At 50.7% G+C, this 19446-nt stretch overlaps 6 protein-coding genes across 6 annotated transcripts; 3 read left to right on the top strand and 3 right to left on the bottom strand.

Annotated features, from left to right (window-relative positions):
• Positions 1-449: 449 nt before the first annotated feature.
• On the bottom strand, positions 450-2193 carry PG998_010394 (uncharacterized protein; the record flags this gene model as incomplete). The annotated part of the gene is made up of 3 exons (XM_066877210.1): positions 450-1402; positions 1459-1881; positions 1932-2193. 3 exons carry the CDS (start codon positions 2191-2193, stop codon positions 450-452), a joined length of 1638 nt encoding a protein of 545 aa, XP_066726264.1.
• A 607-nt stretch (positions 2194-2800) lies between these two features.
• On the bottom strand, positions 2801-4824 carry PG998_010393 (uncharacterized protein; the record flags this gene model as incomplete). The annotated part of the gene is made up of 2 exons (XM_066877209.1): positions 2801-3795; positions 3894-4824. 2 exons carry the CDS (start codon positions 4822-4824, stop codon positions 2801-2803), a joined length of 1926 nt encoding a protein of 641 aa, XP_066726263.1.
• A 1314-nt stretch (positions 4825-6138) lies between these two features.
• PG998_010392 (squalene cyclase) lies at positions 6139-8168 on the top strand (the record flags this gene model as incomplete). The annotated part of the gene is given in 2 exon segments (XM_066877208.1): positions 6139-7240; positions 7255-8168. The coding sequence occupies 2 exon segments, from the start codon at positions 6139-6141 to the stop codon at positions 8166-8168; spliced, it is 2016 nt and encodes a 671-aa protein (XP_066726262.1).
• A 652-nt stretch (positions 8169-8820) lies between these two features.
• On the bottom strand, positions 8821-10091 carry PG998_010391 (uncharacterized protein; the record flags this gene model as incomplete). Its single annotated transcript, XM_066877207.1, has 2 exons — positions 8821-9326; positions 9395-10091. The coding sequence occupies 2 exons, from the start codon at positions 10089-10091 to the stop codon at positions 8821-8823; spliced, it is 1203 nt and encodes a 400-aa protein (XP_066726261.1).
• A 1777-nt stretch (positions 10092-11868) lies between these two features.
• On the top strand, positions 11869-13827 carry PG998_010390 (uncharacterized protein; the record flags this gene model as incomplete). Its single annotated transcript, XM_066877206.1, has 5 exons — positions 11869-12212; positions 12267-12495; positions 12544-12866; positions 12916-13292; positions 13346-13827. The coding sequence occupies 5 exons, from the start codon at positions 11869-11871 to the stop codon at positions 13825-13827; spliced, it is 1755 nt and encodes a 584-aa protein (XP_066726260.1).
• Positions 13828-16443: 2616 nt separating this feature from the next.
• PG998_010389 (uncharacterized protein) lies at positions 16444-17754 on the top strand (the record flags this gene model as incomplete). The annotated part of the gene is made up of 1 exon (XM_066877205.1): positions 16444-17754. The coding sequence occupies one exon, from the start codon at positions 16444-16446 to the stop codon at positions 17752-17754; it is 1311 nt and encodes a 436-aa protein (XP_066726259.1).
• Between the last annotated feature and the right edge of the window lie 1692 nt (positions 17755-19446).

Raw genomic sequence — 19446 nt, 5'->3', positions numbered from 1 at the left:
AGGAAGTGGGAGGAAGACCGCTCGTTAAGTCCGTTACGCCCGGCCGATTGTTAAATCCGACGCTCCAACGATGCGCCTCCTGTTGAAGAACGCCATATTGAAGGCACAAAGGCTATGATACGATTTGGTCGTGCTTCATTGCACTTAACACCCAGCCTGAGAGCGGTTACCCATGGGGAGCAATATTTCGCCAGACCTCTTAGGAAGGAAGTTCTTCTTAGTATATGGCGACCAAGCACGCGCTGCATTACATTACGATCTCATGGTGATTCAGATTTCAAGACTTCCCATATGAGAAATGACACTTGAGTTCCTTTTATGAGAACAAGTTTATTCCGGCTTTTCTCTTTAAGAGCCAAGTTATAGTGAGTTGGGAGCCCACAGAGTTGTAACACCCCGAAGGAAAATAGTCATGATCCCACACAAGAATGACAAACCTCGACTCCAAATCATGATCTCGGGATTCTGAAAATCGGATACTCCTCGCCTTTACTGACCGGAATGATGTTGAAAGTGACGTAACTGTCGATGTTTTCGGGCTCGAGCGCGATGAAAGCCAGAGCAGCATTCTTCTGTCTCGTGCTAACCCGGAAGCTACCGGCAGGCAAAACTACCTCACGGGTGGTGCTATTGGTGGTCACAGTGTTGAGGACATGCCCTTCATAGATACGAGAGCCCAGCGATGATGAGGCTACCGTCATGGCCTCGACACGACCCCTGAATTCGTGATTCATCGTCTCGACGTCGAGTCCCAGGATTTCCAGCCGTTCAGCAACGTCGGACCAGCTCCTGGGGATGAGGTAGGCTTCGGGTCGGGCACGCGTGAGGTTGGCCTTTGATGGGGTCGTCTCGTACCACGTCACAGGCGCCTGCACGACGCTTCCGTTGCGCTGGTCGATCATGGTGAAAGTCCGATTGGAGTGGGGGTAGGAGTCCGTGACTACGATATCATCGTTGCTTTCGATGAACTCTGCAATGGCACCCTCGACCGTAGAGTATATGTCGTCGGTTTGGTCACGGGCCAACTCGAGGATAGCCTCGATCTTGATCAGGGCCGTCGCCACGCGCCGTTGGAAGTGCTGATTGCCGAGTCGGATGCCGCGCATCTCGAGCAGGAAAGAGATGGCCTGTGTAAGCCCAACGGCGTTTCGCCCGGTGCGCGCCTCCGTCACAGCCTGGGTGAAGGAGATAGAGGAGCCTGGCGTGCTGTTGGAGGCACCAGTCGCGTAGTGCTCCCAGCGGAGGCCGTATGACTCGAGACGGGCGCCCATGGCGGGAATGAAGTTATCGAGAACCTGGTCGTGAATGGCCTGGTGGATATTGAGGTTGATGCCGCCCGAGATCAGCGAGTCAGACCCGTGCTGGTACTGACCGCCGTATACGGTCGGGGCATTGAACTCATCTGCAGGGCCAAGGTCAGTTGCCGCGCCACAAGCATTTATGGAATCAACTACCTACGCATATCAATCGAGATGTGCGGCTTGTATTCGCTGACAACGCGCTTGATGCCGCGAGACTGCCCGCGCATGAGCTTGATGTGTTCTCGGTTCGGGTCGAGGTTGACGGCCAGCTGACGCTGAAAGTAAGCCACTCCATCCACATTGTATCGTGGCAGGATTTTGATGTCCATCTTCTCCAGCAGCGACTCGGTCCACGTCTGATTCGCATTCATCTTGCCGAGCAGGGCCAAGATGGACTGGTCTGCCGCCGGTTCATTGCCGTGGATGGCCCCTTGGAGGTACACACGAAGCTTGGGGGTATTTGTCGAGCTAGGCCGTGACAGGAAGACGTAGGGGATTGTGCGGCCTTCCTCCGAGAGAAAATCGGCGGATTGGTACGTCATCCAGTCATTCTGGCGTGCCAGGTCGCGGATAAAGAAATCTATTGCACCCTGTTAACGGAGCATCTCAGCATTGATACTCTATACGCACCAAGTTCAATGTGATCCGTCGGACCCTCGGTGCCATTTGTAAAACGCTCGGGTACCGACTTTGGATCTAAGAAGGCAGGGGATAAGAGCTCTATGTCGACATCGGGAAAGTTCTGTGCCACCAGCTCGCTGTCCTTGATGGTTTGCAGCCAGTTCTCGCCATACTGGAGTCCTGTCTGAATGCCGCCAGACTGTGCCCAGACACTCTGCAGTATCGATAAGTATGCGGCCCAGCGCAGATTGTTCGCTGTGGTGGGAAACATCTTGGGGCTTTGGTATGCAGGGCAGTAGGGAAAGGCAGATCTCAAACACCACGATCACTAGAATTGCCTCCACAGAAGAAAGTCTTGCATTTATATCCCGGAAATCCCCACGATGACGTCTGTTATTGCTGGTCCAGTGTTCCCTGGACTATTAGCACTTGGCCACACTGCGTCGGCATGCCCCGACCGTTATCGGCGCACGCAACCAACAAATGAGCGTAGCAAATCGCTTCGAGGCCCTTCTCGATGAGGAAGGTCGCGAGGGGAGTCAACACTTGGTACGGGGAAGTGAGGGGGATGCGGGGAGTTATAGGAACCCAAGACCTCGAAATGGGCGGTTGACCAACTGGGACTTGGAGATGCCCAGGCTGGGATCTGCAGCCAAGGCTGTTCGATACGTTGAAGTCGGTGCATCTCCGAGTTCTCGGCTTGATTTCCCCAAAGCCGGGCCACCATGAATTAACCCGAAGAAGGCCTTTCCCAGCGATAGCAGATCATGGTGTCGTAGTGGCAGGAGGTAGTCACGATGAGCACCCCATTAGATGGCCGCTCACCTACCACTGGAATTGAAAATCAGTTATCTGGGTTTGTTTTTGGATCCGCCGAGTTACACAAGAAATATCTCCTCCGTCTTCAACCCAAGGCGTTCTCTCAGGACCGTAGAGTTGAACGCCTCCATGTCCATGAAACCGTGCACATAAGCTGGCCCAATTACCTCGAATCGAGCGACGTCCTCTTCTGAAAGCTCGTCAACTGCAAGCTCCCGCAAGATCATCGGAATTTTGGCCCCTTCGAGGCAGGCAATAGTGTCGCCTTGGCGGGCGCAATCACCGAGCAGCATGGTATATAACCCCTTTTCGGTAACGTTGAACTCCCACTGGGTGCAGATAAATCGCCACACAGCGCAGCAACCTGTGTCCTCGAACAGATAAGGTAGTTTCTGCTGTGAGGGAATCTTCGAATCTTCACCACTGGTCGTGTCCAGTCCGGTCATTGTGCGGGGCCCGATAGTGGCTTGCTTCACCCTGTCTCTGAAACTCGCGTCAAGCACACCAATCTCGTCGACTTGAAGCCTTTTCATTGGAAAGCCGGTTCGATCCGTGCTCATGGTACGCCAGAACGCTGTAAATGCTGGCTCGCCAGTCACATACACGGGGTAGGATTTGTCTAGCAGGGCTTCCCCTAGACCTGAGTGCATCCAAACAGACGAGAAGTTCTCACTCGGATCCCATCGCACTGGTCTGGGAATGGCTTTGCCAATCGTGTCGAGGACCACGCCCCGAGTTTGCAGGGAATGACCATTGGTGATGATACAGGGGACTTGGCACGTTGATGGTCCCGCATTGAATATTCCCCGCTGGGCGAATAGCAGTCTCTGTCTCGTGTCTGTGGTACTGAGCGGTGTAAAAAAGCTGGGAACCCACGAAGGAGACGACTGGACGTGATGCTCCTGGCTTGATTTGTGTCGCCACGGGTTTTGAGCGATGATGTCCAGGTTCGCCGAATAATCGATGATAGCCCGTGCTACATCAATGTAGACCTCTTGCAGTGTTCGTGAATAGTCGACGGGGATTGCCAGCTCTTGTGGAGCGAGGCCAAGTACTGCACACAGTAGACCGGTCATCAGTGTCGAAATTCCCAAGGGAAACGGGACCTGCTTACCACCATAGATTCGATCTCTTGGGTCGCTTGAGTCCGACCCGCTCCAACGCGCCAAAATATCGAAGAGTTCTTGCCGCCCCCTTTTTGGGTCAACGTGCGCTGGTCATCAAACCGTTTTACCCTCTCCAGTAGAGTGGTGTATTCGATTGCCATCGGGTTTGCATGGCTGCCAAGGCTAAAGTGGAAAGCATCCGCAGGAGGCAGCGGCCCAAGAAATCGTGCGACTCGATCCCACTCAAGCCTGGCTTTTCCTGCGAGAAGTGTCACTCGTGGAGCACAGGCGAGCTCTTGGACCACCCAGATGCGGTCCCATATCTTCGGGTGAACCATGACAGTCTCCAAAATGGGACTTTCTTCATCCGTAATCATCCAGCATTGGCTCAGGGCTTCCATCAACCGGGTCTCTTCCATAAGGGGCGGGTCGGGGAAGAAAGACCCGAGTCCCTGCAAGTCTCGTATATCGTTAGCGGAGATCTTCCCCAAGAGCTGTAATCCAGCTTCCATGGCATCACCGTGGCCCTCTTCTGCGTCAAATGTTGGCCCGAGCCACACGAGATCCTCGCGGCAATGCTCGTATATCTGCCTCATCATGGCTACCTGGTGGCTGCGCTCGGCCAGGTCTTCTTGGTTGATACAAACAGCATCGATCCACAGCAAAGTGTCTTCCTTTGAGGCCCTCAGGTTGCACAGAAGCGTATAAAGATTGGCGGTGACTCCCAATAACTTGCCATCGATCGCAACGTTTTTCTTGGGAAGATTTGGGTCGCCCCATACGTAGGAAACGGTGTTGTAAACTGGCTTGTCGGACAGGGAGTGGTGGCGGAGGCGCCCCTGAACTAGGGCGTTGTCGTCATCAGCTGGGAAGAGTTCGAAAAGACGGATCTCCTTTCTGTCCTGATCTAGAAGCCGATAGATGGGGGAGGCGTCTGTATTGTGGCAGCCTCGGGGGTTTGTTATGTGTGCTGTCATTATGTCCGCACCAGTCATCGCTTCCGCTTGTTGAGTTTCATTCGCCTGCTGGCGTCGAAGAATAACCGCTAAACGAGAGCTAGACCTCCGAAAGATAGCAACAAGGCCAGCCTATTCAGTTGAAATGGAATGATGGGAAAGACGGGTTGGCGGAAAGGTGAGATAATAGACCGAGGGCCGGATGATAAAGGTGAACACGTCGTTCAGCTCGAAAATAATACTCAAAATCATAGGGCTGACGATGAGGGGCAATGCACGCTTACCAATAAATGGAGATCATCCGTAACAGGCTTGGTATGGTTCGTCACGAGTATGCATTGATCATTTGCATTAATTATATAATTTTGTATTTATATGTTATCTGATCTCCACCCTGACTTCTGACATTTTATGCTTCTAAAAGTTGGGAAACAAACTGGTAAATGCGAATACTCATGCAATATGTAGATATACGAGGACATGCCGTTCTTTTCGATTGGGTTATTAGTAATTCCTCGAGAAAGAACAATGTACATGAAGCCTACTTCAACAGGGACGGTGGATCGTTTCCCAGCAGCAGTGCCATGTCGAGGCTCATGAGTCCAGCCAAGCTTGGCATGGAATACTTTTGACATTCTCAGTTGGATTTTATATGGATGATTTGATTCTAGCCCAAGCCCAACCCTGATTTGGTGTTGTGGTAAGATTGAACCGAGTATCTTAGTTGAAGCAACGAGTGATGCTTACCGGTAGCTTTCATTGGCCAGATCTCCCAACAGGAATCGAATTTCCACCGAAATTTGTGACAGGCATGCTTATTCCACGGATGTCGCTTCTGCTTTTTGGGGGGTTGTGGCCAAACTTGGTTGCTAGACAAGGTGCGTCGTGAGTCAGCCCTTCCAATGGTCATCTGGTAATCATCCCCGTGAGTTCAATTAGGAACGAAGACCCCAAAGACGGCCCGAGGCGGGCATTTGCCAACCCTTACTAAGATCCAAGGTTATCAGCCAAGTGTGGGCGCACCCGGTGGCAATAAGCACCATGTATTAATATGCCTGCATCTCGAGTCAGGACGGACCGTACGACGACAACTTCCAACCCACGCCAGGCTCGAACATCATGCAGAATCTCTCCCAATTTCCGTGGGCGCTCGTGCTCAAGTACTTCCGTCTGACTACTCCCTGTATTTGAACGTCCAACTTCGTTTACTAAACATACATAACTAGCAATACTTCGTCGCTTCGCGGCTGCCAACCTGTTAGCTCCCACTTCCCACCAGATATTATCCCACTCCAGCTACTATTTCACCCCTGAGATTAGCGGGACGTCACCGACATGGAACAATCACTGCCTTCGCGGGCAAAAAAGGCCCTCGGACAAGCAGTGCAATTCTCTTTCGACCACCAGCGCGAAGATGGCCACTGGGTGGCAGAGGTCTCGTCCGATGCGACCTTTACTTCCCAGTACGTCATGTTCAAGTATGCCGTCGGCTTGGATCTGAAATCGGACGGCTACGCCATCAAGCTGTGGCTGCTCCGCGACCAAAAGGAAGACGGCTCATGGGGCCTGGCGCCAGAACTCCCAGGCAACGTCTCGACTACCACGGAAGCCTACCTCGCCCTCAAGATCCTCGGCGTCTCGTCCGAGGAAAAGGCGATGCTCAAGGCCAGGGACTTTATGCAGGCCAACGGAGGAGTAGCCAAAGTCCGGTTCTTCACGCGCTTCTTCCTCGCCACCTTCGGTCTCGTGCCGTGGGCCGCCATTCCGCAGATTCCAGCCGAGCTCATTCTCCTACCGCCGTCTTCCCCGCTCAACATCTACACCATGTCGTCGTGGGCGCGAAGTACAATGATACCAGTGCTGATAGTAGCGCACCACAAGCCGTTGTATGCCCTCCCCAACGGCCGGAGCCCCGACAACAACTTCCTCGACGAGTTGTGGATCGATCCGAGGAACAAGAACGTGCCATTCGCTCCACCCTTGACCCAGCTCTTGTGGGAGCGCGACTGGATCCAGTTCGCCTTTACGGCAGCCGACAAGGTCCTGGCATTTCTGGGTGGGCTCAAGAAATCCCCGACGAGGAAATTGGCCCTGGGTAAATGCGTCGACTGGCTGCTGGAGCACCAGGAGGAAGAGGGCGACTGGGCCGGATTCTTTCCTCCGATGCACGGCAGTGTGTGGGCCTTGATCCTCGAGGGTTACCCACTAGACCATGACGCCGTCAAACGCGGACTTGGAGCACTAGAACGACTCGCGGTGCAAGACGACGAGGGTGGCAAGAGACTTACTGCCACTGTATCGCCGGTGTGGGACACATCCTTGGTGGCACTCGCCATGTGCGATGCCGGAACAGCCTCCGACCCCCGCATGTGTAAAACAGCAGAGTGGCTCAAGTGTCGCCAACTTCTAGGCCCTGAAGGCGACTGGAGAGTGTACAGTCCGTGCCAGCAGCCCGGGGGTGGAGCTTCCAGTACCACAACAAGTGGTATCCCGACGTCGACGACACGGCGGTGGTTGTCATGGCACTCGCAAAGCAAGATAACCAATGGATTGAGACTGAGTCACTGGTTCATGCCGTCACGTGGATCATGGGGATGCAAAACCACGATGGTGGCTGGGGCGCCTTCGACTGCTACAACAACAAGATGTGGCTGCACAAGATTCCGTTCAGCGACATGGACAGCTTGTGCGACCCCAGCACGGCAGACGTCACCGGCCGCATCTTGGAGTGCTTCGGATATCTACTCTCCCAGCAAAGGGATCGACTGGAAGACCAGATGGCGAAGAAATTGGAGGCGTCTGCGAATCGCGGGGTCAACTATCTCCTGAAGGAGCAGGATGAATTCGGTGGTTGGTGGGGTCGTTGGGGCAACAACTACATATACGGCTCCGGTAACGTGCTCCGCGGCCTCGTGCACTTTGGGGAGTCAGATCGGAAAGTATGTTCGGCGCTCAAGACCGCGGTGACTTGGTTCGAGTCCATACAGAACGCCGACGGGGGCTGGGGCGAGACCTTGGCTTCGTACGTGTCCCCCGATTTGGCAGGACGTGGTGGGCCAAGCAATGCTGCTCAGACGGCCTGGGCTCTCCAATCGTTGCTGTTGTTCCGTCCCGCAACTTCACAGGCGATCCAGGGTGGCATATCGTGGCTTGTGAAGAACCAGACTGTTCAGTCCAGCAAAGGGACGTCCTGGCCCACCGACTTCTACACGGGTACCGGCTTCCCTAACGTATTGTACTTGGGATATCCTTTATATCACCACGCCTTCCCAATCATGGCCCTAAGCAAGTATCTCAGCACCCAAACCGGTGCGGTTCACCGAGTGCTGGAGGTCAAAGACGATCAGTTTGATACTGGCCATTAGTTGGAAAGAAACTGTGCTATTTGTAGGTGTCAGTATTGTGGATGCATGCTTGGACCTGAAATTGAAGTCCGTGGAAGATTGGCATAACATAGGGGCATTAAATAGTTTTAGAAATGGAAGTACTGTAAAAAACTCGCGCGAGGACCAGGGGCTGTGAACTTGGTGAAGTTGCGAGTCGCTGTAAGGCTCATTATCGATTGCCATTTCCTCATATCGTCCGTCACCTCGTTGCCGGCTAGAAGACCTTGGCGAGAGCACGATCATCATGATCCAACACACCCAAACCTGCTAATCAAACTAAAGCCCTCACGCACTATTTACATGCTGACATTTCTGGGTGGCACTGCTATGTCAGTGTCGTCTTGACAACAGGCATGAATCGCGTGAAGCCTACTATTCTGGTGGACGCTGTCTCTGGTAACACAACTGGACCAAAGTGCGACATGTTGAACTTGTGCTGCAACCAAGTGATCGCACTTAGGCCTGGAGGCAGGACCAAGCAAGCAAGGGCAAACATTGATGGAAAAAGTATGGAGAGTCGCGTCAAAAAGTTACTACAAGAGATCATGATTGAATATGCAGCACGTCAAATGTTTGGACGGCGAAGATCACACAAATCACAATTAGAGTAGCACATCGGATGGAAGAGACATCATTCATCACCTAGGGAAAAAGATATATTCCTTGCAATAAGCCCTCGAGTCGAGATGCGCTCTGTCACTGCGTCCGCCACAATGTCCACAATCCGACCCGAGACCGTGTCCGTGACGATCTCAATCAGGTCATCTTCTTGCTCGCGACAGTACTGCACGTCGCCCTCCAGCCTTTGCATGTCGTCGCGCTGCACCGCCATCTCGAGCTCGAGCTCCTCCACCCGAGCGTGAGCGCGCTCCGCCGCCAGACGGGCAGCTCCTATGTCCGATTCGCACTCGCGAATGCGCTCCTTCTGCAGCTTGTTGTCGGCGAGGAGCTCGTCGATCTGGCGGGCCTGCGCCTGGACAAGCCCTTCGAGGATGTCCAGGCGCTGCTGTACCATCGAGGGCCGCGGGGGAGACGCACGCAAGTCGGGCTTTTCGTCTGCAGCCCGGCGTCCGCATGAGCCAGCACGTCGCTGCTCGTACTGCTGTTGCTGAGCCGCTGCCGCCGTCGTTTCGTGCCCTGGTCTTTCTCGGCTACGGAAGGTTAGACATGATGAGTTAGGAAGGAAGAGAACCACGGCGACATACCCGAAATGGGGGGCATGGGCGGCCCTGGACCTAGTTCATCGTAACGCGGCGGCGGTAAACTGTCGTCCTCTTCTGTCGACGGGGGCATCGAGTCGTCCACCCATCTGCGTCCCCCGGAGCCGCCAAAGAGTCGAAACGTTTCGGTATATGGGGACAGTGGCACAGCACGGCCAGCAGCAAGTAATGCACAAAGAGGCAGCAAATGCGCCCGCGTCGCGTCTTGATCTTCCATGTAGATGGATAGCTGTGTGGCTCGGTTCAGGGATCGGAGGGCGTCGAGAACTTGGCCCGAAGCGCGACTCCGTGCACGCAATGGCGACGGCGTATTGCACGGGACAATGAAATGGACAGGCTCGCTGAGCGTCATTGACAATCGCGCCAGCCTGCCCGAAAGCTTCGTTTGCACGGCCTCGGGGACATTGTCGGATGATGTGTATTCTGCGGATTGAATCTGGCTCGGGTGGACGTGGATGTGGACGGGCGCGTGGGCAAATGAACCCTTCAGCTTGACGGGGATGGAGAGCTGCAAGAAGACACCGCAGGATTCGTCGCGATCATGGGAGGATGACTCGGATGGCGGTGGGATGGCGGCTGTTTGGGATTCAAATACGATGCGGGCGTCGGATGGATCGGGCGTTGTCAGAAAAGAGTCGTCGGACCATTGCAAGGCGACGCGCGCAATCTTCAGCGATGACATGTCGGCCTAAATCTGGTCAGCTGAATAGATGCACTTACCGCGCATGCGACACGCTACAGGGCACGATGCAAAAACAGAGAGGCGCCGGGTTCGACGGATGGCGATCTACAAAACTCCTCTCCTTGCCACTTGCGCAGCCGAGACGGACGAAGAGTTGAGAGATCCCTTCCCAGTGCCCTAGCCTTCCATAAGTGGCGCGACGCGACCGATGGGTAGAACCAGTAGAGAATGGCACTGGGCGTGAAGTACAGGCGCCTGACTGTTGTGCATGCGATGATTGAATGGTGGTGATGACGAGGAAGATGGGCGGTTGGAATTGGTGTTGAGTTAGGAATGGCAATTGTTGGATGTTGTAAGGAATTGAGAGGTGGCTGGTGTAGTGTGGCGGGTAGGAAGGTAGAGTAGAGAATTGAAAGGTGGGGAAGGGAGGTTAAAATAAGAAATAAAATAAAAAAGTAAAGTAAAGTAGAAGAAAAAAGGAAGTTTTTAAAATAAAAAATAAAAGAATTAAATATAAAAGAATAAAATAGTTTATTTAATTCTTAAAAAAAGGATTATTTATTTAAAGAATAAATACTTAAATATAAAAAGGAATATAGAATTAATTAATTTAAAGCTTTAATTTTAAATATAATTTAAAGTTTAATATAATAAATATATTAAAATAAAAAGAATAAAATAACTTATTTAGTATTTTAAAGAAATTATTATTAATATAAAGAATAATTACTTATATATAAAGGGAAAGTAGAAATATTTAATTTTTACCTTTAATATTAAAAATATAAATAAAATTTAAAATTAATAATTATATTTTAATAAAAAAATGTTAAAATAGCTATTTTATTTTATTAACTTTATAATTATTTATTTAAAGAATAAATATTTAAATATAAAAGGAAAAGTAAAAATAATTAATTAATATCTTTAATTTAATAAATATAAAATTAAATAAATTTTTTTTCCTTTATTTAATATTAAATAAATAAAATAGCTAGTTTAACTTTTTTCATAATTATATAATAGGTAATAAATATTTATAATTAAGAGGAATAATGGAAATAGTTACTTAATACCTTTAACTTATTAATTATAAAATTAAATAAAATATCTTTCTATTATTTATAATTAAATAAATAACATAAATAATTTACTTTTCTTTTATTTATAATAATATAATAAGTAATAAATACTTATATAAAGGAGGAAAAGTAAAAATAATTATCTAATACTTTTAATTTAATAGATATAAGATTAAATTAAATATATAACTTTTCCTTTTCTTTAGGTAAAGAAAATAACTAATTTACTTTATTAAACAAAGAAACGGCGATTGGCCCGCCGTTTCGGGCGGGTTTGGCCGTCAGTCTTGGTGGCAGACTTGCCGGCAACTTGCCGCCGCTTTAAGCCCGGTCATTAACCCCTAAGTCTCTGGACGTCCCACCTTTTCCTGATAAGTACCTCGACGTACCGACCAAGGTATCTCGACCAGACTGGTAAAAGTCAGCGTCGCCCATTTCCGTCCTCCCTGCTGGACTCGTTTGCCAGCAAACATCCAGAAACCGCTCTCAATCCCTTTCTTTGCGCCCATTGTGTAGGCAATCAGCATGGCGAATGCATTGTCCGCCGTACATGGCGGCATCGCTGCGACTTGGTTAAAAGGCGGCGACTGCACCATCCTTTTGTTCTCCCACCACCTTCTTTCCATCATCTCCAGGTCTGACCTTGTATCGGGCGCCCCTAAACGTTTTCTTTCAACCAGTACGCCCCCGATAGTATGCCTCAACTCAAGCATTCCTGCACGGACTTGAACGGTTCCGATGCATCGTTGTCGCCAGACGACAACGCGGTCTTCGACGTGCACGACAGTGAAGGCGACGCCCATTCCACCGTGACGAGCGTCAAGAACATCGACATCGCCGACATCGATGATGGAGATGTGGACGATGCCGACGCCGAGCTGGATATCGAGGACCAGATCCAAATCTTTGGCGGAAACCTCCATCCTCCGGAGTACTATATCGAGTCTATGGAAGTGTTCAACCAAGACGACTACGAGAGCGAAGATTACAAGGAGGGGACTACGCGGCTCATCAACAGCGTCGAGGAGCAGTGGCTTCTGTATGCTACCTGCAACCTCGCTCTTGATTACTGGGCTAACGGTGCATGCATCAGATTTTGCAATCATGTCAAACACACTTATGATTACGATCCGATCTCGATTGGCCTACTGTACAATTTTTTCGAATGGAGGCTGAACCAGAAATTCACACCGGAGGGGCGACGGCTTCGCGGAATCAAGAAGCGTTCTTCATTGGGGACCTACTGGAAAGTGTTTCGACTCGCCTACGAGAGGGCAGTCGGGGAGAAGGTCGACCCCATGCTGAACCGCAGCATGCACAAGGTGCGTCCACCTCACGGTCCCGCTGGAAGACGTGACTGACCATGGTAGGTTCTCCGAGCCCTCGCGAAGAAATTTGGTCTCAGCGAGGAGCGGAGACCAAACCGATGCATGACGGTGGACCAGCTTGAGGGGCAAATCAAGACGACGCTAAGTACGACGAAGAAGTCGTTCAAGCTCGGCGAGCTGCGCATCTACGCCGTATTGTTTCTCCTCCTCCTGGCTCCGGCCGGCGCCCGGCCGCAGTCGATCCTGCGCCTTCGCTTCGGCGATCTCATGATTATGCTCGAACGCGATCCGGACGGTGGGCCACATAACACACTGGTCAAGTTTACTCTGGCCTTTACCAAGTCTTACCTCGGCGAGAAGGCTGCGTTCGTCACTTCCCACACCCCTCGATCCAGTGTACTGACACACAACTAGGAATACCTACCCACTGCCCGAGACTCTGTCGGCGTCTTCCTTGCTACTGAACACTCATGTCTTCCTCCTGGGCATCTTATTCCGCCATCAAGCGTTCCGCGCCACGACCCTCACTTCGCCCCACAGCTTGAAGAAGCTAAACATTTATCCCGGCGAGACGGAGTTGCTGCTGCCGCTCCGGGAGGAGTTGGAACACGTCCATGTCTTCCGACGAGCGGTACAGACCTTGATGGGGTACGTGATATCCGACAACAAACCCATCTCCTATGGCATGATAGCAGCCTGGACGAGGAGGTGCGGCGAGCTGCTCGGATTGGCATACGAAACAATTCCGTACAACTTGCGCTATAATGCAGCCAACGAATGGACGACGAGCGGTCTGTTCCTTCCGCCACCTCTTATTATGTACCGAGCTAACCCCAGACTCAAGTCGACATCAGCGAAGACCTGAGGAACCTCGCCATGGATCACGCCAACTCGGTCCCTGTGCGAAGGCACTACCTAGGGCGTGAGATCGATCGAGATATCGGCAGTATCGTCCGGGGCACCAAGCCACAGCACGCGCTCGTTAAGCAATCTTGCAGCGTTGGCCACTCTCTGAGCAGACGCCGTCCCGTGGATCTGACTCCTGAAGAGTCGGCATCCATTACTACCCATCCGGTCATTCAAAATCGGACACGGGAGCTCCGGCAGCTACCCAAGGGGTCCAAAGAATACCAGAATGCCATGCGTGACCAGCAGAAATTAAAGAAGCGTCTGAGGAGGGAACTCAAGCAGCAGATCAGACAGGCATGGACTGCCAAACAAGCCGTAGAAGATATTGACCGCCAGCTGCAAGGTCGTGGTTTTGCTCCTCGCCATCGGAGACGGCCTCGACCGGTCGTCCTCAGCGACCTGCGCAGAAACGGTTGATGGCAGCGCTCACGGTGCCGCCCGCTACCGACCTGGAAGGACAGTACCGACGGCGCGACGATGCTATCATCGCTGTCATGGCGTACTGTACAGTTGAGGAAGGCTGCACCGTGCCTCGGCGACAGTCTGCGTCGCCTAAGTCCGGCAGGCCTGCAAAGCCGAGCCCACCATCTTCCGATTTAGTGGAAGCTGCCATGGTATCTATCTTTATATGCGACGAGAAAGACAGGCCTCGGCGATGCTTTCTCTGCGTCGGAAAGGCACACTTGCTACCGTCTGAGGATTCTTTGGTTCAGGAGCTCACCCGGGAGTTCTACACGCCGGGCGATTTGTCCAAGCATTTCAAACGTAAGCATTTGAGGAACCTGAAGGACGATGATTCGAGTGAATGTCCAGCTTGCCTCAGAACGCTTGATCACAAGATGCACCTACAGAGACACGCCTTGGAAATCCATGGTACTGTTTCTTGAGCAGCTGAGGGACCTACCTTCAGCTGGTACTACCCAATAACAGACGGACTAGAGATTGACGGTCCGCGACTATCTGCCTTGGTAAGGTAGTAGAGAGTATGAAAGGAATAGTTGGGGTAGATAAGTTGGAGCATATTCGCGACAGAACCCTACTATAGTAGGTGGAAATTTAAACAATTAACCAGATACTCTTACCTCTGCGCGGCCATTAGCGCCACAAAGACGGCCAACCCATCGCAGGACGCTCACAGCTGCGTATTTGGTCTCATTCACCCTAGTGGGGTGAATCTCGAATTAAAAACAGGGAATGACGTATTGTCCGAGACCCAATTCCGGGCGCTCGGGCCACCATTGACCGCCCCTCAACCTTCATGACACCCACCGCCTTCCTTATCCACTTCTACTTCTGACCGCCTTCCCAATGCTTTGATCGCTCTACTCTTGCATCCATTTTCAAATACCACCTTTGCACCGTCCATCGCCCTTCTGGACACTTGTCCCCTTTATTTCCTCGCTCAAGCCCAGATCTGTACCTTGAAGCCCATGCCACACAACTGTAGATTCGTAAAACACTAGTAGGACTTATAGTCCGTCTCACTCAATTTGTCTGCTCTAAATCTTGTTCAGACCGGAAGCTCAATCAAAAAATCAATGCAGATGGCCGAACGGTGCGGGATATGAATCGCCGCAAGTGATTAGCTAAAGAGCGCTTTCTCGTACATAGAACTACCAGGAGACCGTGCAGCGGATCTCATCTCCTTTTGACGGTAGTCGCCATGAGTCGAACTCTTCAAGTCGTACACATTATCCAACCAGCCAAGCGCAACCAAGCATCGGCTGGCCTTTGTGACCGGAGCAGCTCGTCTAGGCGGGTGGTTCCTTTTCCTTTTGATATACTCAGAGATCACAGAAGTGCAAAAAGTCAGCAGTACTCGTTATAAGAGGCGAAGGCACCCCATTCTGTCGCAAGAGCATAAGTCGTGATTCTTGCTTGATTCTTCGAAGCTCGTATCATCCTGTCTAAATGTGGAAATTTGATCTTATTGAATGCGAGAGAAATGCTCCGGATAACAGGGCTTATTACGCTTGAACTTTACGAAGTCTTGGCCCAATAAGCTACGTATTCGGTCCGCTCGCTAACTTATTACGTGATTGACGAGATAGAGTGGAGAGATGCACGTAGGTATTTGAAGCTGCATTCACTAGAATATGTCTGGGAGCATCGCTAGCTAGCATTATATATCCCTAGAAGCGACTTCGAGCCTAGTAGAGCTTTTCCGGTTATAGTCCTGACAATACCGGACATAAGAGGGAGCGAGATAATTAGCAAGACTAATCAGAAAAAACATTGCTGTATGGATGTCTAGTACTCTCTGCATGAAATATATAAGAAAGGTATCTAACGACCGGATGATGTTACCTGAGCTTTACATGAGCGTCCTGAGCCACAACTGAGCACCCTGGGGCACGCTGGAGCTGTGACTGAGCTGTCTGAGCAACGACTGAGCTGCCTGAGCAATGCCTGAGCTGCCTGGGCCTGTGGCGAAGCAGCCTGTGTTTCTATCCAGGAGCAATAGACAGCCCTACATGGTTCCAAAGGGGGAATACGTATTGGAGCTAGTTGTATGCCGACAACGAGCAGCAGGAAGAGGCTTTTCGGCACTCCAAGTTGAGCCGCTTAGTCTGGAGTCCCAAAACGGAGTAGATGAAGTTCATCAAAGTCAGTCGCAAGACAGAAGATCCTCCTCTGACCCTAGATCACAATGTGTACTTACTATAGGAGAATGATAGATGGATACTGTAGGTAGCACATCCATACCCCCAGGGGGTTGAAGCGGCTCTGACTTTTCCCAGATGTCAAACAATGGAACAACAACAACTTGCGTCGCTTGCATATCTTATACATTGGAGGGGATACAAAGTGGGACGTAGCCAAAGGGAGATTTCTGAGGCGTCCAGTTGCAGCTCAGGACAGCACTGGAAGGACATGATAGATTAGATTCCTACGGGAGGAAGTGACCCTTTTTGTCACCTTAGTCAAATATTCCTCGACCTATGTACTCACTTTCCTCTCGCATTTCATTGCTGTACGGAGCAAGCTTGTCGGGATTGCCGTTCCATGATCCTCGCATAGCATCAAGCCGGAATGCTCTTTCTCCAACCAGTGCGATTATTCTTTGCTTTTGTTGGTGTGTTTATATCCATTCAGCTCGGACAACACATTGCTGCAATGACAGCTAGCAAGAGAGCGATTGTGACGAATTCTTCCGGCATCAATTCTGGTATTTCCAATAGCTGTATGTCGCTGAAGCCATTGAAAGTCGAAGTCATCAACAACATCAAAGGGAGCCAACCGTTTGTCTATATAACAGGCGTCGATCAAGTTGGGGCCACGAAGTTCCTCACCAGATCGGGCACTTGGTTTTATCCCGCAGTAGCAGAGGATGCAGGTTTTTCGCCAATCGATCAGGCCTTGATCTCAATCCCAATTGCAGAGCAGCCCAACGTCTTCGCCGTCACGATTCAAGACTGTGTTGTTTCAGGACGGATCTGGATTTCATTGGGCCAGCTTCCCTTTCATGTTGCGGCTTCGGACGGCGGCTCGCCTTATCTCGTTCCGCCTTCCGTTTTAGATAGCACAAATACTTCAAACACGGTGGACTGGGGATTTGTCGAGCTTACGCACACTGATAGAGACGGGCTGTATGCCAACTTATCCTTCGTGGACTTTGTCGGCTTGATCCTTAGTCTCACGCTGACACTCGAGCAAGGAGATGTGCAGAAGGTTATTGGTCTCGCAAGTGACGGTGTCTATAGTGTCTGCGAGCAGCTGCGACAACAAAGTCGATTAGACGGGCTACCATGGGACCAACTGTGCGTCAAAGCACCTAGCGGTCGACCATTGCGTGTTCTTTCGCCGAACCTCTATGAGAGCGTACATCCGGGGGTCACGCAGGGGTACTACGCGCCCTATGTCAATCAAGTATGGTCAAAGTATACGTCTCGTGATCTTGTGATAGATACGCAGTCAAGCATGGGTTCCGTTACTTGCCGCGTTGGTCAAGACGGGCTTCTTTCTTGCGACGGGGACAATCGGGGATACGCACGGCCAAGCGCATCAGATATATGGAGTTGTAGTACTGGACCTTTTGCGATCCTCGCCGACGATAATGCCGTGCACCGCTCAGTTGTGCCTAGATTATGTGCTGCATTCACAAGATCCACCCTGCTCATCGAAGGTGGCGAAACCCAGCCTGCAGTTGACCGTGCAAGATATTATCTCGGCAAAATAACCAATCACTACAGCCGAGCCGTACACGAATGCCAACTCGACGGGAAAGGGTATTCGTTTCCTTATGATGATGTGAGTCCAGCTCCAGACAATGTAGCCGGTGTGGTGGCGGGGAAAGATCCTCGTCTGCTGCAAATATTCGTGGGAGGTCATGGGGTGGCTTGATGGCTATGGGAAAAGCCTTACGATGATTTTAGATAGTGATATGAGGATCCGACCGTGACCATTGATAGGCTATATAGAGAAGGTACAAAGTGTAATAGTGTCTTTTCCAATGAGAGTGCTAAGGATCCTCTTTCATCGTGATGTTAACTGGGCGAGTTACATGCATCAATTGGCCTCTCCTCCCGCTCCCTCATACAAAGGTCCCTTTCCATGCCCTGGGAACAGTGTAGAATAATCTCTTGGGTCCTGACAAGGTCGTCTCTCTCGTCGAGAGCTCTGACCTTTTCCGCAAGGGCGTCTTTGTGTTGGTCAAGCTCTATCTCGGTGATCTCCTGGCGCAATTTCTGTTCTTCTAATTGTTCCTCTAGTTGAGAGAGGCGAAGTCCCATATCGTCTTTCTCAACCTCCAATCGCCAACACAGCTGTCGAAGCCCCTCGATCTCGGCTGCTTGTGCTTGTAGCTGCTTGCAAGTAGAGCACAATATCGGGAATTTAACTTTGGTCCTAGGTTTATTAACTTGGATAGAATGCATGGGCAATGGATTGGGGATTCTAACATAGTAAATCGACCGGCAGGTGCTTTGGACCTATCCCATATAGCAGTTAAACTAAGCGCTACGTTAACCAGATACACATATAAGACGACCTAATATAGCTGCGACTGAGACTATAATGGAACAGGCGAACAGGGGACGCGGATGCAATGTTGAACTACTGTGTTATTCAGATCCAGAGGAGGCTCTACCACACAGCAACGTTACTTTAACAGTGGTACAGTTTATGTAAGTGGGGGGTGAAGGAGTGTATTGTCTAATGCCTTGGGCTTCCACTCCTGAAGCCTGGTTGCAGGCTAGGTCTTTATAGACCTAGTCAAAAATGGACAGAGTGTCTATAGAAGAATCTAGATACATCTGGAGTCTGGTAGACTTGCAGAGAAGGGAGGAGAGGTATCTCCCAACAGTTTATTATTGGCTCGCATGGATATTCTGATTCCTACTCAAAGACCAATTCAGGTACAGTACAATGCTGTACTTCTGCACATATTGCACTATACAGTACTTGATTGGATGTGAAGCGGAGTGTATAAAACCATGGTCAAGTTACGTCCCCAGGTGCCGAGGCAGAATCGATGGGGAAAAAATGGTATAATTTAAATAGAGCTACATCATGGAGATAGAATAGAGGCTGAGTTTTTTTTTTTTTTTTTGAATCAAGTTTATTGTCCGTATGCAGCTATCTAGCTATGACAGACATTATGACAAACCTAGCCCTGATGAGGGCTTACTCCTTTCAAGCCAGGAGAGTCCAGATCCAGAAATTCCATCGCTCAACTTGCTGTCCATGTTCAGCCTTTCTAGTGAAGTTAACAAAAGGGAAGCTTTGTTTCCCGTAGAAACGAGAGCAGAGCCCCCTTTCCACGCATGGTAGTGAAAAGAACGCTAGTCGTGAGAGGGAGCCCCATGAGCTGCCTCTGTAGATGCTGTCGCTGCCTGCTGAAGTGCCGACAGTAGAGGAGGAGATGCGTTGTCGTCTGCTTCGTTCTGCCGCAATACCTACAGACGTCTGAGTCGGTTTTCCCTATGAGGCGTAGGTATGTTGCTATGTGTCCTATGCCTGTGCGTAGCTGGATATACGCGGACGAGACACTCCGAGGGAATCCAGAGTAGTCGAAGGGTTTCAGCGTAAACTTCG

This window comes from Apiospora kogelbergensis (genome assembly GCF_038363985.1).
Source record: "Apiospora kogelbergensis strain CBS 113332 chromosome Unknown utg000007l_segment0_segment0, whole genome shotgun sequence".
Lineage (NCBI taxonomy): Eukaryota > Fungi > Ascomycota > Sordariomycetes > Amphisphaeriales > Apiosporaceae > Apiospora > Apiospora kogelbergensis.
This window is presented reverse-complemented; position numbering and strand designations above follow the sequence as displayed.